Here is a 24,650-nt window from a genome sequence, read left to right as displayed (position 1 = left end):
CTATATGAATGAGAGATATCCATAACTTAAAATTTTTTATGTCCCTCAGTACTTTTCTTCAGGTTTCATCAAAGGCTCTCACTATCATATGACTAGGTTTCATATAAGATCCATCAAAAGGAGTTTTTCCAAAGTAATCACAAGTATAACATTGATAGATGAGCCATTATCAATCAAAACCTTAACCATTATATGTCATTTACATTTCACAGTAATGTAAAGAGCCTTGGTACTTTCTCGATCTTCAGGAAGAATCTCTTCATCACTAAAAGAGATATAATTTGAAATTGTCAGATTATCAATAAGCTATTCCATATATTCAACAGAAGCATTGTGAGATACATATGCTTGATTTAGCATATTCAGCAAAGCATTACAGTGTGACTCTGAACTGAGCAATAATGACAATAACGAAATTCTAACTGACATCCTGTTAAGTTGTTCTACCATGTTATACTCACTATATTTTATTAACTTTAGAAATTCACATGCTTCACTCTCAGAGACTGGCTTCTGACATTTTTTTACTGAGGTTGCGTCAAGACCACTTTTATTTTTTTTTTCTTTTCATATCTTGGCTTTCTCTTTTTTAGCTTTTTTTAGAGCCTCTAGGGTATAACACCTTCCACTTCGAGTCATGTCTCTACATCTATTATGTTCGTAGTATCTAAGTTGACTACAACATCATAACCGTACTTCATGGTACTATTTTATCATTCTGATATGAAAAAGAGCTAGAAACTTTAATTATCACTATTGGTTGGGATGTGGGTTTTTTTTGCCTCGGTGTTGACTTCTCATCATAATAAATTGTTATTGGTCTATGCATAAATTTATTCTTTGAATCAATGGTAGACCTTCAACTTTCATCAACTTTTCTCTTTTTTCGTAAAACTCTATCTAACCCATATCCATCAACTTTTGCACCTCTTGACGAAATTGGTAACAATTCTCAATAGAATGTCTCAAAGCACATTTGTGAAAGTCACATCTTTCAATTGAGTTAATTTTTTTGGAGTGATTTTGAAGCTCTACTAGTTTCAACATGTCAGTTTTAACTAAGGCTTCAAATACTTTAGCCATCGAAGTTTTAACTTCTTCTACACCTTTCTTCATATAGCTTGCTTGCCTATCAATCAAAGTATTTATTAATGGTTTAGTATGATTTGACAGAGGGTTTTCATTAACAATTAGAGTTCTTCATTTGCTGGTATCAAAGTGTAACACCCCTTCATTGATTAACCACTACATTTTATACTTCAAAGCAATATAGTTCTCAGCAGAATGACCTGAATTTCTATAGTGATAATCATAATATGCATTGAGATCACACCATTTAGGAAATGAGAGTTTCGAAGGCTCAACAATAACAAGGGCTAATAAATATTTCTCGATAAGTTAAGGGTACAGATCTAGGTATGTCATAGGTATGGGATCTAACGTGATTTTTTCTTGGGTAGTTCTTGGGGCTCTCAAAACATTATTAGGATTAGGTCTCCATTCTGGTCTGGTCGGTGCAACAAGACTATTAAGGTAAGTGTCTAAAAGGATGACTGAAAATAGGGTAGATAAGCTGGTTGTGATAATGGCTGGTATGACTGGTATAGATAAAGAATGGATGTAATATTATTTATAAAAGGGTAATGGGTTTGGTAGACTGGTGTAGGATAAAGTGTGAAACCTTTGAATTGTTATGCCACATAGTTCACTGCTTGAGCTTCATTCTCTTTCTTTTTACGAGCTTTACCTTTTCTCGCTCCACTTATTTCTCCTACATTGAGCTTACCATTTTTTATGACATTTTTAATGATTTCACTTGATATCACTATATCTGTAAAGTTTTTGGTTGTATTGCCTATCAATCTCTTATGGTACGATATTTTCAAGGTGTTCACAAATAAAACAGTTATTTCTTTCTCAATAAGAAGAGGTTAAACTTGTGCAACCATATCTCTCTATCTTTGTGATATTTTTTGAAGCTCTTAGTTTTTTTTTTTTCATACCTTGTAAAGATAGATGAATTGAAGCCAAATCTCTAACATGCTGATATTGTATAAGAAATGCTCTTGTGAGCTTTTACTAAGAATAAATATGAGTCCTATCTAGTTGGACATACCATCTAGCTGTAAATCTCGTAAGATTATCTTAAAATATGTGAATCAATAATTTTTTGTCATAAGTATGCGCTGCCATCTTACGATAATACATGGTGATATGAGTCATTGAACATTTCATGCCATCATATTTTTTAAATTTAGAGACCTTAAATTTTAATGAAATAACCACATCTAGAACTAAACAAAGGTCAGCTGCATCTGTAGAGCCATAAAAATTTATTTTTTCAATAGTACTAAGCCTTTCTTTCAATAACTTTATCTTTTTTCGGGTACTGGTATCTTTTACTTTCTCAAATGTCTGTATCCCTAGCTTTTCTCTTTTCTTAGGATCATCCAAATCAGGAACTAAGATTGGCTTAGGTGATTTTTTCATATGATAAGATTAACAAAATTTTGAAATTGTCCTAGAGCAAGTGTGGATGTCATTCCTGGATAAGGATTGGGATATTCATCGGGAGTAGAATTGGCACTCTAGTTCCTTGAAAAGGTTGGGTTGATCGTGGCTTAAACCCTGGAGGGTAGACAGGATTTACCATATTTAACGATTGTTCTTGAAAGCTATGATTTTTTTCACTGCTTTTTTTTGTCAAATTTTTTGAGCATATCAATTATTATGCTGAGATCCCCTCTTATTTCTTCTTGAATTTTTTCTATTATCTCAAATCGACTGGCCTGTTCTTGCTCCACGATTTTTGTCTGAGTCCTAGTTTTGTATGAATGACGAGTAGGTTGGGTCAAAATTTTTTATGGACTAGCTATTCTTGAATCTTTATTATCATAAATTTTTTTTTTCTTTTGAAAAAGAAGAAGGAAAAAAAATTAGAATGCTATATGTTCAAATTTTTATTTTTTACTTATTTTATGAAAAATAATGTACATGATGCGTGAATGCAAGTGGGAGATATTTACTCTTGGACGAATTTCAACATTGGAAATTTTTATTGATTTCATACAACTTTTATTACATGAGATTTATCATCATAGAGTTATATCCATAGAAGTATTTGACTTGTTCATAATGGTCATTTATCTCGTTTAGAAAGTTCACTAGGCGTTATCCACATTCTCCTATGGGATTGACTTCTTTTCTTAACGCTTTTACCTTTTCAACCATCTTTCATGCTTTCTTCACTGCCTTGCAAACTTGATTAGTCAATTGTTTTATGTACTGTTACCTCTTTAAGCTTTCTGCCTTCCATCTCATGTGAGCATATTTTTCTGAATCACATATAAAGATCTAATCTTTTTTCTTTCTATGTCATTCATCTATTATTACTGAAATATGGCTCTTGTGATCTTATAATTGTATCTCTAACCTTTGGATCACCTGATGAAGTAATTATTTTTCATTCAGTGCTTTAAAGTGTTTTCTTCTCTCTTTTGTAAGCATGACTTTCAACTTTTCTTTTTCGTTTTGGCATTCCACCAATCTTGCTGAGGTTGTAGAGTATAATCCCTTTCAATTCTGATATTCTTGAGAAATTTCGGTGGTCTCCTCTTGTTTTTCTTGAGCTTTGCCCTTCAATTGGTTCATTTCATTTCGAAGCTCATCCATTTCGCGTTGCTGAGTAAGGTAAGACTTAGTGACTTTTTTATTTTGAATTAGACTCGTAACCTCTTATTTTTTTTGTGTAGATATTTCAAACACTATTAGCTAAATCTCATTCTTTTATGACTTTTTCTAATCTACTCTCTTGTATCTTTTTTCATATTTCAATTGTCCTACTTTTTCATGAAGTCTCAAATTTTCTCTTCTTATTTCTTCTTTTTCAGCTTCTAATTCTTTCTTGACAAGCTCAACTTTTGATAATTACACCTCTTCTGAAAGATTAACCAATTGATATGAGTTGTCGTTAGGAGGGAGTACTATGTCTCTAGGCTACCTTACTTTTTCAAATCTGATAATCATAAGTGACTTTATCGATGAGAGGCCCTAACTTCATTCTTCGTGTTCTCTTTCATACTTGGATCAACTGCTCTTAGGTTCTTGATAGATTCGGTTCTCCATAAATGAATTCTACTTGAACCAAGCTATGAGTAGCAGGAACAAACTATTTTGCACCAAATTGCCTAAGTACCATTAATAGAGCATAACTTATAATACCCCATAATCCTAATAACAGTATCCACGACTCATTTCCTCTACGATACAACAAAGGTACTCAAGGCATCCAAGGTGCCATCCATTCAATTTCATCCCCGATAAGTCTTCACAAGAAAAGGACCCACTCTTCTTTAGTCTTTAATGTTGGCCATTGACTTTTACAAAACTCTTCAATTAGTGCTTTATTTTATAGATACTGCTTCAAAATGCACTCTTACCACACTTGAAATGACTTCTAACCCATACATATATTAAAGATGCACATCTTATGAATCGTCTTTTTCCATTTCGTCGATAGAAATTCAATGACTTGATGGTTTCAGCTAGGACTGCTGGATTAATTGCTTGGGTTTTAATTTGCTCAAAAAAATCTACCACAGTTATCTCAATGTAACCAAAATGTTTTGAAAAGATTATCATGTTATACAATGCTAGAGCAAACACAACCATACCTTGATTATCATTTAAATGCCCCTGAATGAAGTTTCAAAAAAAATCTCAACGAACGTCTAGATGTTCACCTTTAGGCTTCACAAAGGAATCAATGGTTTCTACTTTAACCCTCATAAGCTTGGCTACTTTTTGCGATAACCTAATTTTGGATTTCGAGTAAATACTTTATCTGGACATTATAGTTCTATCCCGAGCAAAATTGAATACTCCTTGATAGTTGGCACTAAATCCTCTTGATTAAAAGTAAAGCATCTATAGGATGGATCTTAAAATTGTATAGCTACCTTGACCAGCTGTTCATCGATCACTACTAAAATAAATGATGCAATATGCTCGTACTTTTTGCAAAGGCTTTCTTTTCTTTCTTCACTTAACTAACCCCAAATAGCAGTTAACTCTTTTAAATTATTCTGTGTGAGATCTAAATGTACTTTCTTGGGTAATTTAGACACATAACCGGTAGGCAAACAATCTTCATTCTTTTATCGAGCTTCTTTCGACCAAATATATATTTTATTATACGGCTCACATGGCACACTGACTGAGGATGAATAAATCTGTAATTTTATGAGATCCATGAAAAATTTTTGAGAGAAATATGTCCTAGAGCAAATATCTCGATGCAGAACTATATGATATGATTAATGCAAAAAAAAAAAAAAGGTGAAACAAAATTGAGTTAGTGTGAGGATGTGGTTTAAGAAAAAAATATTTTTTGTTTTTTAGTCTTGAGATTTTTTGTTTTATTTTGTTTGTATTATACACAACTTTTATTCTTAGGTTTTTTCTACAAGAAGGTGGACAAGGCTATACATAAAGTTTGTTTCCTAGGCTTATTATATGCTGAGTTTGGATTGACAGTGTCTAAAGGTTCTCAAATTATTTCTCACTGTCATCCATATTGGACTAGTAAGGCACCATGATCCTCACTCATTATAAGCTACAAACAGAAATGGTTCAATTTGAATGGAAGTATTTCGTTTGCCATTACGAAGGTTATCACCTCACAAGGGCATAGGTACTTTACTTTCTCCTATAAATGACGGAGCTCGGGTATAGAGCTCATACATAAGATGCATCGTGCCATTGTATGCAAATATATCCTAATTTATTGAGAGTAATATATATACAAAAAAATAAAACATAAGAGGAATAGTAAAAAAAATGTGTGTGAATTTTTTTACCTTTTATTTTCGATTTGTTTTGTTTTTTTTTTACCTTTTTTATTGAAAATAAAAAATAAAAATCTAAGAAATTGATTAAGACTGTTTAAATCAAAAATTAAGGATAACAAGTAGTTAATTTTGGCTTGACTCTTAAAAATAAAAGGCAGTCCCCAGCGAAGTCGCCAAGCTATTGTAATAGTTTTGTGTCCGCCCGACAAATTTGAAAACGAAAATAAAAGAACAAAAAATGGAGTCATCACCAATCTTTTTTGGCTAGGTGCGATTGGCCACCTATTAAAATTTATCATTCTAATAAGATTTTAAAATTAATTAAAATTTATTAAAAAGATCATTTCATGGTTTGCGAAACAGTTTGGGTTCGGGAGTCGGTTAAGCGTGAGAAAGGATTAGCACCCCCACGACGCCGATTTAAAAATGGTACTACTTAACTACGTGTTATCCTTTGATTTTGATTAAAAATAGTCTCATTTTCGGTGTTTGAAAAAATAATTTTCTTGATTTTTTATTTATTATTATTTGTTTATTGTTCAAATTTTATTGGAGAAAGATAAATTAAAACATTTTTTATCGAAATAATTTTTAAAATGTTTTAGTACGTTGCTAACATCAGAAGAACTTTTTTTCACTTAGAGGTTTCTTAGGCATCACTTATTGGAATACCTTAGAATCCTATCTTTGGAGGCTCAAATTTACTTTTCGTAAAAAATTATATCGTGCATGCAATGCAAAATATTACCATGTTAATGCACACATTTTATTTTTTTTTTGATAATTTTATTTTTTTTATTATTATTCTTATTTAAAAGAAATGAAGAACAGAGGAATTTTTATTGTATTGAAGATTTTCTATAAATATTTCAATACACTGGTAATATTTAAGAAAAAATCTTCTCACCTAGGGATTTCTTAAAGCATCTCTACTCGGAATACTTTTGGAATCCCATAATTAGACAAAATTTCTTTTTTTCTCATTTTTATTACCTATTTTTAATTTATTAGTTAATTTTATTATTATTATTTTATAAGAAAAAAAGAAAATTTTTATTGTATTGAAAATTTTTTATAAATATTTCAATACACTGGTAGTATTTTAAAAAATCTTCTTACCTAGAGATTTCGTAGGTATTTCTACTCGGAGTACTTTTGAATCTCATCGTCGGATAAAAATTTCTTTTTCTCTTATTTTTTTAATTATTTTTTTATTACTAAATTTATTTTTATTTTATTTTTAAAGTTTATTTTAAAAATTAACAAAATTATAAAAAATATTTCATCTTTTAATCTATCAAATACAAATATTTTAATATGCATAAATATTAATAAAATAATATATAAAAAATAAGAAAAAATAAATAAAAATAAATAAATTTTTTACCTGAACCAGACCTGTCAACGCAGATCCGATCGGCTCGACGATTTTGGGTGCAGTTCAGCGGTTCAGCTCGATCTGGGTGTGATCTGGTTGGTTCAGCGATTCGATACCAGTTCGGATCGGTCTGGGAGGTTTGGTTCCGGTTCAATCAGACCAGTCAGAGGCTGATGGAGAAGCGGGTCTCGAGTCAGGTCACAGGTTGATGCACTGATCCTAGGTGCTTAAAACGGCGTCGTTTTGGGCATTTATTGAAACGACGTCGTTTTGACTATTAACAGCTTATATAAAAGCTCAATTTTTTTTGTCATTTCTTCCCCCCTCTAAAAAAAATGCCTTCTCTCCCTTTTTTTTTTAGGTCGACTTGGGGCCGGTGGCCGTCCGTCGTGACGGTCGCCGCAGTCCTCACCGGTGATGAGCTCCAACCACCGTCGTCGATATAAAAAAATTCTAAAATTTTTCAAAATATTCCTCTCAACACCTTAAACATAGATCCAGCCTCTTTTTCACCAAAAAGAGTCCCAAATTCCTCAGATCTGATCTTGAAGTTTCGATTAAACCCCCTGTTTTTTTTCTTTTTTTTTTTCTTGAAACTAACTTTTTTTTTTTTGTACAAGAAACTTCTTGGCGCTAGGTTCTTCCCTACGGGAGGACTGTGTTGAATTTTTTTTTTTAGGTAAAAAGCTCCCTTTTTTTTACAACTTCCTCTTTTTTATTATGTTTGGCTTGTTTTTCTCGTTAAGAGTTTGGCTATGAGCTCTATTTATAGAGTTTCGATTGTACATGTGTTTGAAAAAAAGGTATAAGACTAGATATGGGGATGTAAGTACAAGCTTCATGCCTTTTTTATTTTTTTTGGCAACATCCGATAATGATAAATAAGATGAGGGATAGGTAATAAGATATGATGCCATCGGTGATCAAAGTATGTTAATCAATAAATAAGTTTTTTTTTTCTTGACCAAGAATTAATAATCAACAACATACATACGGAAAGTATTAATTAAAAACAGTATATTTAAAATTTTTTTCTTTTCTTTCGAAGAAATCTGGTTGATGTTGAAAGAAACCTAACATTGATTTAGTCTTAAAAGCACGTTTTTAACAAGTCTGATTGCTACTGGAAAGATGTCATCAATTTTTTTTTTAATTTTTTTTTTAGCGGTAAGGGATTCTTGAGCTTCGTCTATTACATCTCTTATTCGGGTCAATCAAAGTAAAGTTACTTATGTCGAATTTAACGAATTTATTATAAATTATTTTGGTCAGATGTTGTCAATAATTTTGCTAAAGAGAAGTGGACCTGGGCTGCTTCAGCTCTGCTAAGTCCTGCATTGACATCAACTAGAATTGACCAATGGTCACATTTCATCACTGGCCCTGAACCCAAATCCAAAGTGAAAGGGACTTTCCATATAATATCTAAGGTCCTTATTTTTGGGTGTTTTTTTTTTTGTGCTCAATAAAGTATGTGTCTTCCTAGTATTAGATTTTCAATGTTTCAAGTTCGAAAGAAACAATTCAAGCATTTACTTCCAATTAAAAAGTAACAAAACAAAGAAGATAAACAAGGCCACAGAACTAGTTTCTTGGCAGTTGGCAGGAACACATATTCACCACAGAAAATCATTGTTCTTGTGAACCAGAAAACATCGTGGTAACCAGATTATTTGAACAGCAAACACTTCTCTTCATTGTTCAAAACTTAAAATCCTAGAACACAAAGTATATCAATTTCTGACAATAACTTAAACTTTTGGACATAAAAAAAAGTTTATATTACAGCCAATGTTTTTTAGGTTTATGTTGCAGACTTAATAATTTAAAATATGACAAATAATGTAATATGAAAAAAAAATCAAAAAATGATATAATTTAAAATTTTAACAAAAATAAAATAGGTCTTTTGAGTTTTTTATATTTATATGAACCATAACACATAATTTTTATATAAAATACGACATAAAAATATAAATTATTAATATTTTTATATAATATAAATATACGAATTATCATGTCTAGTCCTATGTTTTATGTCTCTCCACACATGAAAAACCTTAGACCTAAGCATATATCAGATTAGACTCAAAAGAACTAGATATTGCTTCAACCTTTGCCTCATTGAAACCTGTCAATTCTTTGGTAGCCAAGTTCCTGAGCCCCTCCACCAAAACTTTCAAATCTTTGTCATTGCTTCCAATTCTGTTCATCAATCATTGTATTTTTCCTATGTATAGACCATACCTTCTCATTTTTTCTATTTCCTCTTCATTTCCACGTCCTAATATTGCCCCACAGGCAGCTGCGCAGGCATGCAATGCTCCTTCATATTTCTCAGAGAGACGTTCGATCTCACCAATGTGAGATGACCCTTTATTGTCCGATTGACAAAGTTCTACTTCATAGTACTGTCCATAAATCATTCCTTGAGAACCTATGGCACGTGTGATCTCAACCATCACACGTAGAATCCGGTTCGAGTTATTTTGCGTTGGATCATTTGATTTGGCCAATAGTTCGAGACCAGATGGTACCAGTGCATCCCCTATTAGTAACTCCATGTTTGGGCCATAGGCATGTTGAATCGTGGACTTGGGCCTACAGCTTTCTGTTAATGGAAGATGCCGATGAGTGAAAGAAGCTGCATGCATGAGGTGAAGTGCGGATGCCGCCGGCAAAGCTTGATCCCGGTGGCCACCAACCAGCTCACAGGCAGCCACACATAACGCCGGTGCAGTGCTTCGAGGGGCGGCAAATGTTAAATGGTGCATGGGCTCAAAAACAGAGAGAGGTTCTCTTACCGTGATAGCCTGCTTGAGATGAGCTTCAATGTCTGCGTTAATGGAGGTCCAATAAGGCTGGTTGCATGACATGGTAACTTTCAGAGGCCTATAAGGCAATACCAAAGGACATGGACGGCTGGGATTTGGCCTGCAACGAACATGGAACATTGGGTTGCCATTGACAATTGACAGAGCTCTTGCCATGGATGAGAAATTGAGCAGAAGCTTCAAGCTTTAAAAGAGAAAGACAGGGAAAGAAAGGTGAAGAAATGAGCTTTTTGCCTTTTGCCTTTTGCCTTTTGCCTTTTGCTCTAATGGGTGCATTTGTGGAGGAGAAAAGTTGAAGTACATTTATAAGCTTTGAGATGTCAGTATTTACCAAGTTAGATTTTTATGATGGAGTTAGTATTAGATTACGAGGTTCACATGTTTTGTGAGGGGGCCACACTTGGGAAACACGTTTAACATTATAACCTTCAAAATTTATTTATTTATTTAATTATTTTTTCTTCAGAGAAAAAAAATTAAAAAAAAAAATTTTTGTGTCGTGTTAGGTCAACATGGATTGTACAATTATGCCAAATTTTAGGTTGTTAATAAAATTACGTTAGTTTATTACAATCTTTCAATTAAAAAAATAAAATGTACTAATTTAATAGATAATTTTGATAATTTTACAACACGATGAATCGATATAAAAAAAATAAAAAAAATAAATTTAAAATTTTTTATAAAACTTTAAACATCAAATATAATTTTTTTTTTAATATATTAACATAAATTATAATATGTTAATTTTTATATTTTACATATATTTAAAATAAAATAGATAAACACAAATTATTCAAGTTAATCAATAAATAAGGTTTTTTTTTCTTGACCAGGAATTAATAATCAATAACATATGGAAAGGATTAATTAAAAACATTATATTATCCAGAACCTTCAAATTGTAAAATGTTTCCACCTTTTTTTTTTTTATTATTTCTTTAACATATTAGTCAAAAGCTGCCACTCATTCTAATTCCACCAAAAATTTTCTATCCTAAGAAATTGTTAATAAAGAAATTATCAAGTTTTTTAATTTTATAAACGAAATTCAGACGATGATATATATTTTTTAATATATATTGAAAAAATAAAAAATTTAATTGAAAAAATACAACATGTGTTATCATTTTATTAATCGGTTTATGAAATTAAAGGTGATGATATAAACTGAATTTGAATCTTGACTTGTACACGTTCAACAGTATTTCAAAACTTTGAAATTAGGTTGATGCCAATTGCACGACCAGGAACTAATTTCCACTAAAATTATGTCACTCAATATCCACCAACCACTTTTAGCCAACATAGTAATCACAAAAAAAAAAAATCTTTAGAAAAAAATTTTAAAAAGTTGAAATTTTTATAAATTAAATTTAATAATTTATATATTTATATTATATTTATTTTATGTCAATATTAATTGAAATTGATATATTAAATACAAAATATTTTTTATTTTTATTAAATTTATATATAATTTATATTAAATTTTAAATTATATTATTATATTAATTGGACTGTAAAGTCCTCGTGGATCTTTCCTGGCATAGACTACGGTCAGCCACGAGAGTTGATTATGTGTTGGAGCGTCAAAAGTTGATTATTAGATTTGATAGTGGGATGTGACAGAGATCCAACATAATACCAATCAAATTAATAATTTGTATATTTATATAATATTTTATGTAAAAATTATATATTATAATTTATATTTATATAAAAATATAAAATATAAAATATATATTTAAATTTTTATTAAATGTATATTTAATTTTTATTAAAACTTTAAAATATATTATATTTATATTTTTTTATATAATTTTATATCATATTATTATATAGCATTTTAAATTATTAAATTTAATTATAATGAAATAATTGTATGTGACATAAGCATATATTGAGTCTCACATTAAATGTGTATTAAAATGATTTTAGGGTTAAATAGGAGGATGATGACCTCCATTGAGAGATAATTCTTTTGAAGACCCACATTGTGTGGGGCACTATGGTATCAAATTCCACATATGGTGACGTGGGTCTTCACTTGATGGCGTTAAAGGTTGGTCAAAAAAATGTATGTTGAATTTTATTTTGTTGTAGTTGAAAAAAATTTAGATTAAAAATATGATAAAAATATTATGTTTTAAAAATATTAAGTGTTTGTCATTATTGTAAAAATTTATTGTGATTAATAGAAATGTGCAAAATAAAAATCATAAATGTTTTATTTTCAAAACGAAAAATAATTATTTTGTATAAATTAAAAGAAATTTTTTGGGGGAGAAGATTTTTTTTTTTTTTGGAAGTTGGTGAAGATTTAATTTATGATTTACAATACAACCAAAGCTTTAATAGAAAATTTGTTCAAGGAGCTAATCTTTTCATAGATTGGCCCTCCTCAAGGCCCAAGGGCCAATTCTTCAAAGGTTTTTCATGAAAAAAGCCCAATTTGATTTTCCATCCCTCCATTTTTTTTTTTTTTTTTTGTTGTTTTGGGGCAATGAAAGATCTACAAAATAATAAAAAAAAATTGGTAAATTTCCCATAAGGTCAAACTTAAGTAGCTATAATTTTATATTTTAAAAAAATTAAGAAGATGCCAATAAGTTATGCATAAATTTAATTATTTATTCTTTTATAAATGCAATTAAAAATATCTAAAAACCCACCAAGATTTTTATTAACCAATTAATTATCCATTTCTAAGACATAATATAAAATTTTTAGGATATATATTAATTTTCATCTTTTAATAGTGGAAAAAATAAAAATTTCATTTTATTTGAAGCAAAGTCAATGGGCCATAAGTAGTGTACAAAAGTGAACATGTGACATCAACATGGGAACAAGTGGGTAACAACATGTGCATCATGTGAAACAAGTAGGCCATGACCCCATGGCCCTAATAATCTTTATATATTCAATATGGGGGTGGTTGTGTATATATAGCTTCACTAGTACTAATCTAGCCTTCTATTAAATGTTGAAATTGGGTTAACTACTGCTTAATTATGCTTATATATTATGACTTTAATGTTGGTTAGTCATTATTTTTTCAATTTTCAGATATAAAGGAGGCCATAATTTAAGAATAAAAAAAAAATTATAGATATTAAAATTTTAATCTCAACATGTTATAAAATGTCACCTTTTAATTATAATTTAATTAGCAACTAGCACATCTCAATCGTTTCAATTTTATCTGCTTAATAGAAAACCAATATTAAAAAAAATATTAGCTAAAATAATAAGAAAACCTCTAAACTTTATCATTTTATTTATTTTGGCTTATATATTTTTATTTCATTCAAATAAACTCTTAATCTTCATTTTGCATCAAAATAAGCTCTTAAACTTTAAGTTGTATTAAAATAAACTCTTATCTTTTAATTTATACCTTAATAAGCCCTTAACATAAATTAATTTTTTATTTGAAATAAGAGTATACTTAATACAAATTAACAAATAAGGGTTTATTTAGATATAATAAAAATATAAAAAATTATTTAAATAAAACGATAAAATTAAAGAACTCTTTTAATATTTTAATAAAAAATGTTTGAAATGTTCGTAAGGATAGTTCATGACTAATAATTAGTTATGTTCTTTTTGATAAAATGAAATATTATTAGATTACTATTAGCTACTTTTTAAAAAAAAAATTTCAACTTGTTTTACTAGAAGTCTTACTAAGTTAGAGGATTTTAATAGGGTCAATGAAGTTTGGTTTGGTATTATAATTTCAAGTTATATCTTCAAATTAAAATCTATCGTGGAAGCCATAATTGAGAAGTTCATAGGCATTAGTGCTCAATATTCCACTTGTGTTTGAATATTAAAGGCAATTGCTCCATCAAGCCAGCATTGATATTCCAATAACCTCATGTGATTCACACCCACATTCGTGAGGCCAAAGGGTTTCAATGTTTTATGTTTGCTCATGTTTGGGGCCACTTAGATGATGGAATGAATGATGATTAATCACATGAACTTGCTTTAACCACTCCTAAGAGATCCTTATTTATTAGAAGAATAATAATGATAAAAAAAATTCTTCTCAATTAATCTCCCAAATTTGCAAAAAAGAAAAAGTGACCTAGGGCTGAACTTAACACACCTTTAGTTGTGACCTACTTAATGGGGTTCGAGTCAAATAAAGAATAGAGTAGTTTTGCTTTAAAGGAACAAAATTAACAAACCTAACATGCAAATATATAGTTAGTGTTACTGTATAAAACAATATAAGTCATGAAATTCTTTATTAAAACTAATTAAATAAAAATTAAAATTGAAAATCAAAATCGATAGATTAAAAGCTTCTATTACATAAATCAAGTATGTAAACTTTTAAAAAATTTTAATAAATTTTGATATTTTTTTAGATAGACAATTTTAATAAAAATTTTAATAAAATTTTTGCTGTTAAATAAGTATTGATTAAATTTAATTATAAATGATATTTTTAATACTATTTGTTTACATATTATTAATTTTCTTGTTGAATTCTATCAATTTATCGGTTTGAATTTTTTATTAAAATTTTTATTAGATTATTTTTAATAAAGAATTTCACAAATTTCATTTGAAAAGCTTCATATAAGTTATTTTCTATAAATCATGTAGTCACTTTTAAAAAATAATATTCAATAAATTTAGATTCAAATGTATACATTTATAACTTTTTTTTCTTTTTTCAGATCAAGATATTTTTGTAAAAAAAAAACAATAAAAGAATATATCTTAATGAAGAGGAGATTTAATGTGTGTACATATATATATATATATATATGATCAAATTATCAAAATTTAATATTTTCATAAGTCAAATTTATTTATGGTTGATTTGATGATCATTATCAAACAAGACACATAATGGTAGGTCCAAATTCCCTTTCCAAGCTGATATTATGACATTTTATCTGTCTTCAAACCATATATATAAAATAGACAATATAAAGAGGCTTCTTGCCAAAGTCAAAACTAGATGTCTTGATGTTACATTTTACTCTCTCCTTTTTTAACTTGGTTAAGGAATAGAAGAAGAAAAGCCCTGCAAATCAAGTAACAAAACAAAAAGGATAGGGTAATTTTGTAATTGAGAGTCTAGCTTACAATCATTGCATTGATAATGAGATTTGAAAGTACAACTAATCTTTGAATTCTTTGTGTCATTCAAGAGAAATGCTATATAAATGTGCAAATTATATATATAATTTTAATTCAAATCTTACTCTCATTTATTCATATCGTTATTCTCAAAAATATAATATTTAGTAGATTCATGATTTAAGTTTAATACTTATAATTTTTTTAAATTTTTATATTATAATTTTTTTTAAAAAAATTATTTTTCCATTAATTGGAAATCAACTTTCAATCAAACAAATCATGAATCTCCCATTGTAATTTTAGTGAGTTATTTGTTGTAAATTTTTTTTTGTAATAACAAGAAAACAAAAAAATGGAAGTATCCATCAACCATGGAATTTAACTTGGAGTACTTGGACTTAATATGCACATGTATAGATCCAAATATTTGTATTGAAAATGGGTACTAGCTATGTATTTTCCTTTATTTACAAGTTTGTATAGGCTTGATTTTGATATGAATCTCTTAATAAAAAGATGTTAATCTTATCAAACTCGATGAAAATTTTAATTATTTATTTAACGAAAATATGAATAGATATTAAATATTGAGAAGAGAGATGGATATGATTTTAAATTTTTTAAGAGATAAATAATATAATATTCGTTTTGTACTCTATATATATTGAATAAAATAATTTTTATTTAATAATATAAAATTTATTTTAAATTTATTAAAACTAATATATTTGTATTTAAAAAATTCATATTTATAAAATTTTACTAAAATATGCAATATAAAAATAAAAAATTTATTTTTACTTTTATTTTTTAAAAAACTATGATTATAAAAATTATTCATATCAATTAAATATTTATAAAAATAAAAATAAATTTAAATTTAAATATCTATTAAATATAAATACAAAAACAATATAATATAAAAAACTAAAATAAAATAAAATATTTTATCCATCCATACTTGACATGTTAACCTCCTTATCTGAATCTCTACTCTACCCCTAAACTTTAATTTGAAGCTCAGCTAGCGTCCTAAATCTTGAAAACCCATGACAATCCATTATTCGGACTCGTGCTCTTTGCACGTGTCCCATGTGTCCAAGCATCCTTGAATGAATGTTTGGAAGTGTTGGTATTTTAGGACAGTTGGAATTATGGATTTCTGCTTTGTGGGACAAAAGCAAAATCCAAGAAGAAAAGCTAAGCTAAGCTAAGCTTATAGCTTTGGATTATTAAGCTTATTTGAAACAATGTTGAAGTTATTCCTTATCGGAGTATTTCGGTCATGAAATTGTAAATTTTGAAAAAAATATGATTTTTGAAAAAAATATACTATTTAAAGTTTTTTTATTTTAAAAATATTTTATATTTAAATTCATTCATTTTATTAAAAAAATTTATGTATGTTAATTTTTGAATAATCATTATAATTTTTTTGACATATATAATGATAATTTTTTATTAATTTTTATTAATAATAAATACTTAAATGATAAATGATGTTTTTTAGCAAAAAAAAAAATTATTTATAAAATATTATCAATAAAGAAAATTTTTAAATAATTCCTTTTAATTTTCTAATAAAAACGCTTTATATAATTTTCAATATTTTAAAAAAATAAAAAAATTTATTGAAGATATTTTTAGAGTAAAAACACTTTAAATGATATCCTTTAAAAACATTTGTGGTATTATTTAAGGCACTGTTTATCTAAAAACCCCTTAAATAGCCTCTTTAAAAAAAATGAAAGATTATTTAAGATATTTTTGGACAAAAAATATCTTAAATAATCACTGTTAAAAAATATGAGGGAATTATTTAAAATATTTTTGATAAAAAAAAGCTTTAAATAATGCCTTTAAAATTTTTTTTAATATTATTTAAGGTATTTTTTTTTATCAAAAAAGGTCTTAAATAATCTATTTATAAAAATATAAAATAATTATTTAAGGTATTTTTTGTATAAAAACTTCTTAAATAATCTTTTTATAAAATTATTAACCCTAAACCTTAAAATATAAAAAGATTATTTAAGATATTTTTTGTACAAAAAATACCTTAATATAAAAGAATTATTTAAGGTATTTTTTGTATAAAAATGCTTTAAATAATCTATTTGTAAAAATATAAAAAAATTATTCAATGTGTTTTCTATATAGAAATGTCTTAAATAATCATTTTATAAAAATATTAACACAAAATCCTAAAATATAAAAAGATTATTTAAGGTATTTTTTATGTCAAACACCTTAATTACAATATAAATTATTTTATTCTATACAAAAACCTACAACTGTGTTCAATTACTTCCAGACATGTTTTTTAAAAGAGTAACGACTATTTTATAATTTTTTATTTATGTCAAATTTGAAAATAAAGTAACTTTTCTCCTGAAAATCTAAAATATCACAAGAAAATGTGTGTTTCTAATTTTGAGACATTGAGTATAGTTGAGAATCTGTCATTTTCTTTCATAATCAAATTATTCTGAATCAAATGTGAGAATCAACTACCTACCATCAAGATTCTGAGAAAAAATTTGTGAATTCTCCCTAATCAAATGACACCTGAAAGTCACGTCAATAGCAGCTTTGATTTTCATCATAATTAATATTTGATAATTCAATTAATCACATTATCATTTATAAAATATAAAAAATCAAATCAAATTAAGCACGTAAAGTATTTATAACCAAAACTTTTCTATTTTTTTTAGTTTCTAATATAAGGGATAACAGTCTGAATTCAATTGGATTTAGTTTGATTTGGATCAGATTCAATTTGATTTTTTTAATAACGTATAATATAATAAAATTTTAAAATTTGATCTAAATTTGAATTATCTTTTTTTTTAAATCGATCCGATATGAATTGAATTTTATCAATTTAGTTCGGTTCGATTTATCAATTTTTAAAATTTAAAATTTAAATATTTAAAATATTATTTTAATAAAAATTTTAATATATTTATATATAAAATAATTATTTTTATTTTATAAAAAATTAAAAAATATATAATTTAATTTGATTTGATTTTTAAAATTTTTCACATCCTAATTTAAAATTTTATTTAAACTTAATATATATTTAATATTTTTATTTAATTCAAATTAAATAAAAAAATATGAAAAAAAACCGAATATTATAATTTCGAATTAATTTTTAATTTTTTTTGTAGTCCTTACTTTTTTACTCTCTCTCTCTTATCCTTTTTAATAACATAATAGTTTGAATGTCGAAACATATTACGAAATACTATTTTCTACATCTGATATTTCTCATGACAAGTCATAATTAACATCATTTTCAACGAACTTCTCTTCTACCCAAGCAGAAATTACATCAAAAGTCAGGATTTTTGACATCCCAAATAATCTCCTCTTAAAGTACTTTCTTAGGACATATGATTTGTTACTCTATTTCTACAATTGTTCTTTTGCTTCCTAGGATTCTTGTCTCTGGCAAATGAGAAAACAAACATCATACATGCAGTTGTGTTTGAAACTATATCTGTCACCACAGTTCTGAGTTATACAATTGGTAAACTAAAAACTACAGAAAAAATTTTGTAACTTTGAAGTTAATAGTAAAATCGAGACATTAATAGCCTTATCATTGGTTTTAATTTTGTTTGTTAATAAAAAAACTTACCGATTCGTATAACTCAATTCAAACATTAAACCCAATCTGTTCCTTGTCTTGAAAATAGAAAAAATCTCACCTAATTTTCCTCATTGAAACATGCAAGTTTTGCTCTCATTTTTATTTTACAGTTAAACATTACATAAAAAATTTTAGATAAAACACGAAGATGGTATCAAAAACTAAAATAATTTAAAAATTATAAAAAATATATAAACTTGATAAAAAATAAAAAAAAATTATTTTGTATTTAATATGCTACATAAATTGTAATACATTAATTTTTGTATTTTACATGACGGCAGCTAGTTGTTAAAATGTCAGTAAACGTAACTAGGACACAGACAGTTTAATATCCAACCTTGTTTAGACCAAAGCAATCAAAATAAAAATGAAAAAAATGAAGAGTGTCGGCTACATAATTCGAATATATTAATTATATCTTTGTCCATATATATTTAAGTTCAAAAACTCAAACAAGTGAAGTTGGTGGGTCATCTTCAAAAACTTTCCAAAACAGCATCAGTTTTGAGTTTTCTCTTCTCTGCAATTTTGCAGCTCAAGAATTTTCAAAACCCAATTTAAAGATACAAATTTTAAGTGTTGAAATACACTTTACTGTATAAAAGATTGTTGTTTTTATTTGTTTTTCAGTGTTTTTGGAGTTGGGTTTGAAGGAAAGTTGGGGATTTTTGGATCTAAAATTTTTGTCATTTTGACTTTGTTGAAATGAGATGAGAAATCGGTTTTGCTTTGATTTAGATTTTAATTAGTTTTGGAGGAAGAAAAAAAAGGGAGATTTTGTGAAAAATGAGTTGGAAGAGTAAAGGATTGGAGCCTAATTCAAAGTCCGCGGTCACAAAAAAATGGACTCTTTTGCTTTGCATTGGCTGTTTCTGTGCTGGGATGCTCTTTTCTGATGGGTAAATTTGTCTCATCTTTTAGCTTCTTTAATTTCATGACTTGATTTGGTTCTAGCTTGTATTTGCAGTTAGGTGAATTAGGTGCTTGTAAAGTTATCAGCTTTATGGATTTTGTTTCTGATTTTCATAAATTGCTTTTGCTTTTACTTTATTAGTTGCTTTTGGGGGATTATGGTTTTGGCTATATATGTAATTTAATGAATGCGGTAGCTCTTTTCCTTCAATTAGTTCCATGGACCATGGTTCATATATGTTTGTGGGGTTTATTGCTTGTTTCTGGATATTATATGAGTGGCAATGATTATGAAAACTTTTGATAAATAATCATTATTTTTTTTATGAAATTAATTAGACCACTTTGTTTGATGGTGTAATGCAAAGATCTGCAGTTCATAGAGTACTACGGAGGTTTTACTGCCCTTTTCTGTTTTTGCAATGGTGGGTTTAAAATTTACTTTGTTTACTATGGCTATCATTAAGATTGAATTAAGCCATTCAAATTTTAGGTAAGGGCTGATTAAAGTATGAAATTTATTGTGTCCTTTGTATCCTGGTGTTCGTCCTCGTTGGCCTGCCCCGATAATGGTTTTTAGTGTCAGTTGTGCTATAGATTTCTTGTACCAGCTCTCCTCTCCTCCTTTTCTCTGCTGTAAGAGCCTGTCTAACTGGAAGTTAGTGATGGAACTCAACATTTTGACCAGTTTCATGCTCTATCACAAGAATCCAGAAAATGTGCAGAAGCACTAAATATTCATTTGACATGGCATTTTAGTGTTCAACCACTTTATTTGTTGTTTTTTTTTTTTTTTTTTAAATCTAAAATGTGTTATCAGAGGCTTCTGTTGTGATTGTTAGAGTGAATTTCTTCAAGAATTATGGGCTACTCTTACTCCCAGATTGAGAATCACCTCTATATTTTCTGTTGTAGTTCTATTTTACCAATGTGAATGCCAAACTAATTAGATCTTTTGGCATTAGAATGTGGACAGTGCCTGAGGCTGAGGATAGAGCTGTATCACGGGAAACGGGGGTTAACGATGGAAGGCTAAAGTTAATTTCAGAGGGTTGTGATCCAATAAGTGTGAGTATTATTTAAATAGTTGAAACTATTGTTGCCTTTTGCTGGGTTCTTGTTAGCTCATTTGATGTCTTCTGTTAACAGAAGGATGTGAAGCGTGAATCTAAGGATATAATAGGGGAAGTTTCAAAGACTCTTCATGCCATTCAGTAAGTTTATATTTCTGGTTTTTTTTTTCTTTGTTAGATTTTGTTAAATTTAGCAGAAGGCTTATTTTTTTACTGAATATATAATGCAGAACACTAGATAAAACAATATCAAATTTGGAGATGGAGTTAGCTGCTGCAAGGGCCATGCAAGAATCTATAATTAATGGTTCTCCCATTTCAGATGACCTGAAATTCCCTGAATCGAGAGGGAAACGAAAATATTTAATGGTTGTAGGCATCAATACCGCTTTTAGCAGCAGAAAACGAAGAGATTCAGTTCGCGCTACTTGGATGCCTCAAGGTTTGTAGATTGATCTCTTTTCTTCCATATAATAGTGAATTTGATGTATCATGTAATATATTTCTAAAATAATTTTCTTGAGATGATTATTGCTGTTCCTTCATCTGTATGAAACCCAGGGGAAGAAAGAAAGAAGCTTGAAGAAGAGAAGGGAATCATAATGCGATTTGTAATTGGTCACAGGTGGGTACATTATTGAGTTCAAAGCTAGTTTAGATGGAAGTTCACATTTCTTTATCCTGCCAATATGAAGAAACTTGTATCCTCTGGTCTTTGCTTCAACAAATTGTTGAGGTGGAGGCAACTTTATAAATCCTTTTGTTTTATGGGCTTAGAATTCACCGGATATATCTTTCATTGCCTATAATCTTATTGCTTTATATATGGTTTTCTCATTGTTTGAAGTCAAAACTATTTTGATGAAGTGGAATCCTTCTAAACTTTTTATCCACTCAATTGACAGTGCTACCTCAGGGGGTATCCTTGATAAAGCTATTCAAGCAGAAGACAGAAGGCATGGTGACATTCTGAGGCTGGTACTGCCTTCAATCTTGCTCATTGTCAGCTTTATGCGTATATCTTCTGCAACATTATTGCTCTGCTTTGATATATAGAAGCTAGAGCATACTTATAAAACTTTTCTATAACATTTTTATTTTGCTTTGATATCTAAAAAACATCTTACATGCTGCTTTATTTTGTAAAAATTTCATTTGAGCAGGAGCATGTTGAGGGTTACCTTGAATTATCAGCCAAGACAAAGGCATACTTTGCCACTGCTGTTGCTTTGTGGGATGCCGATTACTATGTCAAAGTTGATGATGATGTGCATGTAAATATAGGTAAAGATGCAACATTCTCTTGTCTGGTTTTTCATTCCAGGAAAACAGTCTTTCAGAGCAGTGAATAAGCCCAATATTCTTTAATATATTTGTCGTTCTCATGAAGCAACCAAAGTGTATGTTGCAATTAGTATCATATATATATATATATTTGTTTTACTCTGAGGATTTGTAGATTACAATGTCAAATGATTCTTGTTGTCTCTTTTCTTCTTATGATTTTCTTACATTTGGTCTATCTATGTGCTTTTGCAGCAACACTTGGAGCAACTTTGGCTAGACATAGATCCAAGCCCAGGGTTTATATTGGTTGCATGAAATCTGGTCCAGTTCTTGCTCAAAAGTAAGCCAAGCATGTCCAATGTTTTCATTTTAGTTAAAAGTTAGGAGTTATGACCTTTATATCCATTTTCTCACTTTTTTCCCTTATGCGGACAGGGGAGTAAGATACCATGAACCTGAATATTGGAAATTCGGTGACGAGGGAAACAAGTATTTCCGCCATGCCACAGGGCAGCTATATGCCATTTCTAAAGATTTGGCTTCCTACATATCGATTAACCAGTAAGCTCCCTGTCTTCTGAAGGAGAATGTTATATCTTTGTGTTTGAAGTTCATTTGTCTGTACTTCTTCCTCATGAAATGATAATTTTCCAGGCATGTGCTGCATAAGTATGCCAATGAAGATGTTTCATTGGGATCATGGTTCATTGGGTTGGACGTTGAGCATATAGATGACCGCAGACTGTGCTGTGGTACCGCAGGTAATGTCATAAACTAATGCAAATGTCTTGTTATTTTCTTAGTATCTGGAAACAGGCATTCGGTTGGAGCCTCTTCCTACCATGGGGATGATAAATATAGATTTTAATCATCAGATCCCAGCATGAATCATCTGATTAAGAAACTTGTCATCAATAACTGGTTCTTACTAGTCATATGCTTTAAGTTATGACCACCTGAGCCGTTCAATCTAGCTTAATCTTTTCAATCATTCACAATCTCTTGAAACAGCCACCTGGGCTTGGCCAACAGTGGTTGATCTGGAATTTTTTGTTCAGGGTGTCCACTTAAAATATATATATATATATTTATAAAACTGCCAATGCCAATGGATTTACTAATTTCATCGATTGAAAGAGTTTCCAGGGAAAAATTTTGGGGGTGTTCAGGAAAAAATTTCCCCACCATCAAGAATGGATCCACCGCTGTTGGCCAAGGTGGTTTGTGGTAGGGGTTTTGGGTGGAGCATTGGAGATCCTAGGCTCGAGTTATACTTCTGTCGCATTGTGTATTTGTGTGTGTTTAAAGAAGAGAAAAAGGAAAAATCTCCAGCATGAACATGAAAGCAAGGGTAGGAGGCTCTGTGATACCAATTATTTGGTAACAGTATGCATCCCCCTGAGGGCTCTGTGTGTGTGTGCGACTGTCTTTCTGCACTCTAAAGTAAAGTATAGCAGAATGAAGAATAAAGTACAATTTAGTTGTAGGAGTATATTTTATAAAGCCAGGATGTGGAACAAAAGATTGAAGCTAATAACATTGCTGTAGATTGCGAGTGGAAGGCTCAAGCAGGCAACATCTGTGTTGCTTCATTTGACTGGACCTGCAGCGGGATTTGCAAGTCAGTTGAGAGGATGAAAGAGGTTCACTGGCGGTGTGGAGAAGGCAAGAATGCTTTATGGAATGCAGCTTTCTGAGAAAGTCCAGTTCCTCCAAACTCGGGGAAACAAGTAAATGGATTGAGCTTCTATTTGGCCTTTTAGTAATCAGAAATGTCTCAGCAGCTGTCAAAATGTAAAATGTAGAAACAGGGTTGGGGTTGGGGAAAGAGGAGTTCAGGCTGCTGGGTTGTCTGCTCCATTTTATATATGGAGAAAGGCCCGTTAGCAGTGAACCGGAACTTAGCTCAGTTGGTTCATCCAATTGTCTTTAAGAAGTTGCACATAACAAGTCTAGATTTCAGATTCCAACACCTATAACTACATTCCTTATTTCTCGGTTGGGGCTTCCTATATACAAAAAAAAAAACAAAAAATAGCAGTTATAAGAGAGGAAATAGTTTGTAATTAACCATTCTTTATTTGCTTCTGGGGGGTGTTTTGTAAGTGTGAATGGCAATTCCAAATAAGCGCCAATATTTAGGCTAGCTTTTACTGCCATCTGATTTACGAGTTAGTGGCTTTTTCATTCCACTTTTGACTGGTGTTCCCTCTTTCCATTATTGTGGGTGAAAATGGTGATGAATATTTCTCTTTTGATGATTTCTTTTCTTCATGTTAAAGCATCACCATCACTCACACTTGAAGCTTAGCTTAATTGGAAGCTTAGCTTAATTGGTTCATACGTTCATTTTTAAAACGTGAAATTTAGTAAGTATGGGATTTAAATTTCAACTCTATAGTTTTTTTCTTTGTTATCATATTGTGATTTTTTTTTGTTAAAAAAACAAAAAAACGATCATAGCCCTGGTGGAAATTGCATGACTTCCCTGCCCAGTCATGCAAATCATCCGAAAACTTGCAGAATTTCAGTCTC

General features: G+C 29.3%; 1 protein-coding gene and 1 pseudogene across 2 annotated transcripts; one reads left to right on the top strand and one right to left on the bottom strand.

Moving 5' to 3' along the window:
* Positions 1-9,111: 9,111 nt before the first annotated feature.
* On the bottom strand, positions 9,112-10,359 carry LOC111288092 (heterodimeric geranylgeranyl pyrophosphate synthase small subunit 2, chloroplastic-like; annotated as a pseudogene).
* An 8,814-nt stretch (positions 10,360-19,173) lies between these two features.
* LOC111288319 (putative beta-1,3-galactosyltransferase 4) lies at positions 19,174-24,374 on the top strand. Of its 2 annotated transcripts, none has more exons than XM_022879158.2 (11): positions 19,174-19,742; positions 20,721-20,823; positions 20,905-20,969; positions 21,059-21,270; positions 21,390-21,453; positions 21,734-21,806; positions 21,992-22,112; positions 22,368-22,455; positions 22,551-22,676; positions 22,770-22,876; positions 23,664-24,374. In XM_022879158.2, exons 1-11 carry the CDS (start codon positions 19,630-19,632, stop codon positions 23,810-23,812), a joined length of 1,221 nt encoding a protein of 406 aa, XP_022734893.2. In that variant the 5' UTR covers positions 19,174-19,629; the 3' UTR covers positions 23,813-24,374. The 2 variants fall into 2 exon arrangements, with proteins under 2 accessions (XP_022734893.2, XP_089615745.1); XM_089759619.1 differs by having other exon boundaries at positions 19,302-19,742; positions 23,262-24,374.
* Positions 24,375-24,650: the final 276 nt, after the last annotated feature.

This window comes from Durio zibethinus, chromosome 4, assembly GCF_047325235.1.
Source record: "Durio zibethinus cultivar Kanyao isolate XHJ-2024 chromosome 4, ASM4732523v1, whole genome shotgun sequence".
Lineage (NCBI taxonomy): Eukaryota > Viridiplantae > Streptophyta > Magnoliopsida > Malvales > Malvaceae > Durio > Durio zibethinus.
This window is presented reverse-complemented; position numbering and strand designations above follow the sequence as displayed.

Excerpts from the sequence above, each read along its gene's own strand:
- LOC111288319 (XM_089759619.1), top strand. The coding sequence starts at position 19,630 with ATGAGTTGGAAGAGTAAAGGATTGGAGCCTAATTCAAAGTCCGCGGTC. Across the intron at positions 20,824-20,904 it reads AGGGTTGTGATCCAATAAGT|AAGGATGTGAAGCGTGAATC; the intron begins GTGAGTATTATT and ends TTCTGTTAACAG. Across the intron at positions 22,456-22,550 it reads GGTCCAGTTCTTGCTCAAAA|GGGAGTAAGATACCATGAAC; the intron begins GTAAGCCAAGCA and ends TTATGCGGACAG.